A 7,109-nucleotide genomic window follows, 5' to 3' on the forward strand; every position below is an offset into this window, starting at 1 on the left:
TATTCAGGAAAAGGGGCACCTACTGTCCAGGGAATGCTGGTCACCACAAACTGGAAGTGCTACAGTCTGTGGATGGTCTGAGAAACTGTGCTCCCTGTGTCATCAGAGGGACTACAATGCTGATCTCTGAGCCTGAGAACACAGTCCTGTTGAAAAGGGAGAGAGTGTTCCCAGGAAAACTAGCTACTAGGGTTGATACAGCATGGCTCAGTGATAAAGGAAATTGAAAACAAGTTACATTTGTAAAGGAAAGGGAATGTTTAATCCATGTAGCCAGTCCAGGGAATGAAATGTTATGTATCTCCAAGGCCAGTTCTCCTCACCTGTTAAGTGGGTCAAGAGGAATATGGACAGATGATCCCACCTTGTAAAGTAGGACAGAGTGAGCAGGGGGTATTGCAGGCTTCCCCAGAGTGCTAGGCAGACAGCTGCTCTGGCTTGGGCTATGTGACCAGAGAGCAGCCATATCTTCATCTGCAATATGATCACAGCTGCCTTGAGCAGACCAAGCACTGGGGGACACTTGGCAGAACCTCTGCCTTTAAGATGCACCATTTTGTGGAAAAGACCCAAGTTCAGTGGCAACATAAATTATTTGCCAGATGAAAGGCTAGGGGAGGGGCTGCCAGGAAAAGCCTAATCAGGTCAGGGGGAGTTCCAACAGTAACCTTGAATCTGTGTCAGTGTCCTTGGAATGAGAACAAGATGGGCTATCCAGGCCCGAGAGGCAGGAGAGGACCTAGGTCAGTCTAACAACTGGTCAGGGTCAGACTCGGGTAGTGGGCACGTGTGGGCTGAAGACAGGGGGCTTGACACAATTTCTGCTGCCTTGGGGACAACATGGACAGACAATAGGTAAGTCAAAAACATCAGAGGGTCCACTAGGCCAAGTGGAGGAGCCCAGAGGAGGCAACACGAGTCACATGGTCACTGGGGTGCTGGCCTAGCTCCCCTTCCTCTCATCCGCATGCAGTGGTTTCCTCAGAGGTTCACCAGTGTCACAAAGACTAGGGATAGGAGCAGCCTGAACCTCCCGCTATCACACGGAAACCCACCAAGATGAAGCCAGGCTATTATTTTGTTTAGAAGTTCTCATTAAAATATAGTACTTGGGCTTACAGGTCCTTGGTTTCCTTTCATGGCTTAAATGACATTTGAAAACTGTTATAAGGCACAAGCTGAAAAGCCTACATGTGCCAAGGGAACCTGGAGCCAGAAAGATGATTTGAGTAATATGGCTGCCATGGGATGGGCTATGTGACATATATGGATGTGTGGCACCCATCACCCTGCCTGTTCTAGGTCTGCACCCACTCTGTGTTGGTCATGCTCTGGGCTAGGCACCAGAGACACAGCTGGCAGAACCACCCTCCCAGACAGTGTAAGAACCGCACTGCTTGAGGTCTAAACACTGTAACAGGGACCCTTCTACCACATCTGGGCCCCAGGGCCTAGAAGTATGTCCCTTTGTGTAAATGACTTCACAACATCCCTCAAGATGCTGCTGTGTCCCAGACATCCCTCCCGTCCTGGGCAGTGCTTGCCTGTGTGCCCCAGCTTTAATCACACCCAAAGCAAAACCCAGAGACACTTACAGCAGATACAACACACACCAGGTTAGCATCTTTAATTACATATGGAGCTCTTACAAACTGGTCAGGCCGTCACTGGAGCAAAGGACGGCGGCAGTCTGCAAAAGAGGAAATGTAGTCAACGGGTGTAAAACGACTCACAGCGCGCTAGGATGGAAAGATGCAACTACAACACGGTGCTGCTGTCCTCGTCACGTCAGGGAATACTCGGCCCTGGGAGAAGACCCTGAATCAGGAACACTTGCCCTTGCTGGTGGTAATACAATGGATACAGAAACTTCTGGAAACTATTTTGTCTGTAGGTAGTAAAAGTCTCAGAGGGCCCCATGTTCACTAATCCAATAATCCCACCCTAGAGAATCTATCTCAAGGAAGTACCTTTGGTTCCTTCCTTGGAGGAAAACCTGACACACTGCCACTATCTGACAGTGCCAACATTGTCCCTCTGCCTGAAGGGAGAGTTCACAGTCATTCAGGGTAAGGTGGGTGGCACATGGAAACTGTTGTCGTATGTACACAGTGGGGGTCCACAGACAGCACCACGGCTGTATAAGAGGCAAAGAAAGCTGAGGCCAGGGACAGGAAGGAAACATCAAAACACTGAATTTTACCATTTTCTTTCCCCTCCCTGGTCCCCTAAATTTCCTGGTATGCTGCTGTGGAGAATGGGAAGCCGCAGTCCAGCTGTTTATGGCACTGGGGTGGAAACTTCTCTCTTTTGCTCTACGCTCTGTGCTGCACTGGCTGCCACCAAGTCCAACATGAAGTCCTAGAGAGATGCCAAAGGTGAGGACCTCCCAGACACCAGAAGCTTGCCTGCTAGCCCAAGCTCCAGCCCTCACTGCCTAACCTGAGCATCATTTCATGGTGTCTTAGCAAAGCTCCTGATGGACACCTCCTAGGCAGAGGGCCACAGAATGGGCTGAGCACTCAGGCTACACAGCTGAGCATATGCCGCCCAACACCCTGTCCCCAGTGTGTCCCAGCTAAACCCCAGGCTTGCTCCCTAAGTCACCCTAGGCCTATGCCAGCTTCTCCACCACCATTCACTCCCCCTGCAAGCTGATGCCCAGGGCATGCTCATCCAGTAGTGGCTCTGTCCTCTGCAGTAACAGGCACCTGTCTCAGGCTGAGCAAGAGGTACTAACAGAGCAATGCACATCTTGTCTCTTACTTAGCCAGGGATAAGAAGATGCCTCTTTGCTGTTTCCTCAAAGTCACTGAATGCTTTGGGACATGGAGATAATTCCAAGGTCACAGTAAACACTGGGCTGGGAAGTCACCCAAATGCCAGGTCCCACTGTCAATTAGATGCTGAATGCAATGAAGCCCTGCTTACCAGATGGGTGTCACAGGGTCTGGAGAGCAGACACAGTACTGCCACGACCGTCATGTGGAGCAACACAACTCCTTCATACACCAACTCCTCCCTGTTCTCCTCTGAGCTCAAGAAACTAGAACCTTAAGATATGTACAAAGCCTCCCCTCCCCCTCTTCCTTAGCTTTGAGGCCAGTTATCACAGTCTCCCTCTGGAGCTGCATGGGCCTTGTACCTTGTCATTTTGGCTGGGGACTAATCATGCCCCCAAGGAGAGTCACGATGGGCTCCTCAACAACGGGTCCCAAGTGGCTCTTCCAGGTCCAGAGTAGAGGGCAAGCCTCAACCCTCTCTCATGTGCTCCAGGCTCCAAGCCACAGAGAGCTAGCTATTGAGATGATTCTAAATACATGGCATCACCACCCTGTTCCCATAAACACAAGCATCAAGAAACAAAGCAGTCTCCAAGACAACGTCACAAGAGCAGCGGTAGGGACCCACTGAGGCAGAGTGGCCCGTGTGTGTCAGACCAGATGCAAAGGAAGGTAATAAGCCACACCTGGAGGCAGGCAGCCTGCGTGCCTCTGACCCGGGCAGCTTGGGCTCCAGTACCTACTCAGGGCTCTGAAGTAGAATCTAATGCACACAGCCAGCACCCAGTGGTCAGAGGAGCCAGGGCAGGTCACCTGCGTCCCCGGTGGGTGGATCTCTAACCCCAACTTGGAAGGAAACAAAGAAACCTTCCAGTTGTCGCCTACCTCCACAAACACCTCCTCCCTACCCCCCCCCCCCCCAATTTTTCTGGTGTAGCTGTAGCTTCACCTGGGGACCCCTCTACCAGAAGGTCATACATTGAGACTCAGCTGCTGGGGACAGGTGAGTACTCTCAATGGAACCCGGGGAGTCTTCCACCTGCTTATAGCACCATGGTGCCAACAGGGTGCCTTGGCTGTTCAGGGAGGCTGCTAGGCTAACAGAGTTAACAAGAAGCAGGTGGCTGTGGGCTATGAGCCCAGCGAGCATCGAAGACTCCTGGCCTTGCAAAGGTGGCTGCGTTGGTTACAATCAGTCACTTTTCCCAGTGTCGGAAGAAGTCTCTGGAAGAGGCCAGGTTCCAGGCCCCAGCCTCAGGGATCCCAAGAGGAGAGAGATGTCTTTCCATGGGTGCAGAGGCGGTTTTTGTTGTTGTTATTGTTTTGGTCAAGCCAAGACCGTGCAGAGGAGGGCAGGAAAACCCAGGAGAGGCACCCATCTCCCTGGAGGGGCCAGGTGGGTATGTAAACAGTTCATTTGGCATTGGAATGACAGATAATGTCATTGTCCAGAGGCTTGGCTGAGTCCGAGTACGATCATGAGGTCATCCTCCTATGAGGCTTTGCTCCTCGGACCAGGGACGAGTGTCTGCATGAGAACCAAACCAGTGGGCCACTCTTCGCCAGTTCTTCAGACTGGGGCAGCAAGAAGCCAACTCGCCCTACTGAAGATGCTCAGTTCGCAGAGGAACTGGCCCCAGACAGTCGTTTGTTCTCCAACGAAGGCTAGAAGTTAGGCCCAGGAACACGGACGGCATGTTGTGCGGGTTCCTTGGATGCCTAGAGACGGTGTGGGTGGCTGAAAGGTTGAGGTGAAAGCCACACGGCACCTGGGTGGAAAGGGGGAGAGTCTGTAGCTAGACAAGGCCCACCATGGAGCCACGTGGGCAGGAATGAGTGGACAACTATGAGCCTCTCCCTGGAAATCCAGGCAGCAAATGGGGTTCCCAGGGTCCCCCTCAGTCTGCTAGAGCTGAGGCATGAATGTTAGGAATCTGCTGCCTGTGGTCCCAGGTCCACAATTAACTTGGCAGATGAATGCTGGATTTCCTTAATGCCATGAGAACACTGGCAGGCATGGGCAGATGTGAAGGAGTCTTTCACGGACACGAGAGGCTGGCGGGATGTCTATGAAGGAAGAGACCTTCTCAGCAACAGCAGTGGGATACGCTGGAATGCAGGCTCCCCCCAGCAGAAGAAAGTATCCCTGGGATGCAGAGCGGCTACCTAGCCATCTTGCAAAGTGACCAGATATAGACATGCTGGTTCAGACATACATCAGCCGCCTGCCAGGCCAAGCTGGCTTCTTTCTACCTGGAATGCTCAGGAAGGGAACTCCCAAGGTGCCCGTCATCGTTGAACGTGCTCCAGAAGCTGAGTATCCATGAGCTGAGCTCACAGAGGTGGTCAGCCTAAATGGTTCCTGGGCAGGCATGCCCAAGGGGATGTGTTGTGATTGCTAGAGAGGCTGGGATTGCAAGCAACAGAAGGGGGAGCATGCACTGAGTCGCAGGTAAAGCTAGCAAAAAAAAAAAAAAAAATGCACAGTAAGGTGGGTGACCAATGCAGATGGCAGGTGGCCTCCTGCAGATCAGAAAGACATGAAGGGTGCCTCAAACAGGGCAATGCTACTGTATTGACAACTCTTCTCAACAACGGAGTCTAGCTACCTGGGTGGACACAGACTACCAGGGTAGTGGCAGATCCCTAAAGATTCCGGCCACGAGAGGGCAAGGCTGGTGCGGGACTGGTCCCGTTGGAGGCTGGATGCACCGGGCAGGATCCTGTGCCAACTGTGGCCAGTTGGCGACACAACATCTGCCGCTCCCGCTCCCGTTCCCGCACGGCCCTATTGGACGCAGATGTCTTCCGGATTTGTGCTCGCCGTGAGTGCTTCAGTGGGGGCTTGTAGGTTCTGCGTAGCTCAGCCAGAAACCCCTGGTAATTGTTTCGCAAAGGGCTGTCTGGTTGCATGTGGGGGATGGCCCACTTCTCTGCCTCCCCAGTCAGACGGGATACCAAGAAGGCCACTCTCTCGGCTTCACCGGGGAAGCGGGAGGCTTGAAAGATCATGAACCTGTCCATCTGCATCAGGAACCCTGCCAGCTGTCCAGGGTCTCCCGAGAAAGGTTCAGGCAGCGAGGTGGGTGGCGTGGTCATGGGTCGGGTCCCATTGGAAGTGATGGCAGAGATAGGTGGAGTGATCTGCAGAGCGCCAGGGATGCGCGCCCGGGTGCGCAGCAGAGTTAGCTCAGCCATCACACTCTCCAGCATATTGGTGAGGTTGGCCTTCTCCGCCCTCAGTGTGGAGGCCTCGCGCCTCAGCGCAGAGTTGGTGAGACGCAGGGAGGTCAGGGTGTCAACTACGTCATCCATCTGAGCGCTGGCACCAGGGGCAGAGGCTGGGCTTTCAGTTTTGGAGGTCTGAGGTTGGACCATGCTGGCCAAAGTCAAGCCACAGGTACCTGGAGAAGCAGAGCGAAAGGCCTTGGGTGCTGAAGCAAGCCTGGGGACGCTGGTCCTGTCCTGGACGCAGTTCCTTTCTGCAAGCTTCGCAGGGTCAAGGTGTGGAGCGCTGGCTGGACCTGCCCAGGCCTTGAAGGATGCTCTAGCTGGATCTGCTCAGCCCTTGTAGGATGCATAGGCTGAACCTGCCCAGGCCTTAAGAGATGCGCGGAGCTGCGCTGCCCAGACTTTGCGGGATGCACCTGCCGAAGCTCGGTCTGCGGATGCTGGCACCACCCACGGGTGCCATGCGACCACCCGCGCGTGAACAAAGGCGGCGGCACCTGGGCTGGCCCCGGCCGGGCGGCGTGTGTACCTGCGCTCCGCGGCTCCCTCCGCTGCCAAGATGGCCCGAGGGTCGAGGCCGCGCCCGGCCTGCACGTCACGAAGGCCGCCGGAACTGCTTCCCGGGCAGCGGCGGCGGGGGTGGCAATTCCCGCGGGGCTGGCTTGGCCGGGTCACGGCGCTGCGCTGCGCGGTCACCGCGCGGTCTTTGTGCAGGCGCGGTCGGCTAGACGGCCGCTGGGAGCCTGGCAACCGGGCCAGGGCCTGCTGGTTGCCATAGAGACCGCTAGCTCTCCGGCGGCCGGGACCTTGCCTTCCGGAAGTGACGCACCTGCGCCTTTCTCAACAGCCTATTAGCGAGGAGCGTGGCGAGACCTTGGAAAGATTAGCTTGGAAATTAGAATAATCTTGGAAAGATTAGCTTCTTTCCGATTCTTCCCCCAGGTCGCTCGCGGAGCCTCTCGGAGACAGTATCATTCTTTTAAGTGAATTTGACTTTTCTTACTGTAACTTGAACGCCATTTGCATGAACTATATGATCATGGTAGTAAACCTTGACAAGAAAAGTATTTTTTATTTTAGATTTTTTTTGAGGCA

At 54.2% G+C, this 7,109-nt stretch overlaps 1 protein-coding gene across 1 annotated transcript; it reads right to left on the minus strand.

The window, feature by feature from the left end:
• Window positions 1-1,612: 1,612 nt before the first annotated feature.
• Window positions 1,613-6,824, minus strand: Rtl6 (retrotransposon Gag like 6). Its single transcript, XM_034516565.2, has one exon. The coding sequence runs from the start codon at window positions 6,159-6,161 to the stop codon at window positions 5,430-5,432; it is 732 nt and encodes a 243-aa protein (XP_034372456.1). The 5' UTR covers window positions 6,162-6,824; the 3' UTR covers window positions 1,613-5,429.
• Window positions 6,825-7,109: the final 285 nt, after the last annotated feature.

The sequence above is a fragment of the Arvicanthis niloticus genome, chromosome 13, assembly GCF_011762505.2.
Source record: "Arvicanthis niloticus isolate mArvNil1 chromosome 13, mArvNil1.pat.X, whole genome shotgun sequence".
In the NCBI taxonomy this organism is placed as follows: Eukaryota; Metazoa; Chordata; class Mammalia; order Rodentia; family Muridae; genus Arvicanthis; species Arvicanthis niloticus.

Coding starts and splice junctions, on each gene's coding strand:
- Rtl6 (XM_034516565.2), bottom strand. CDS start 6,161: ATGGTCCAACCTCAGACCTCCAAAACTGAAAGCCCAGCCTCTGCCCCT.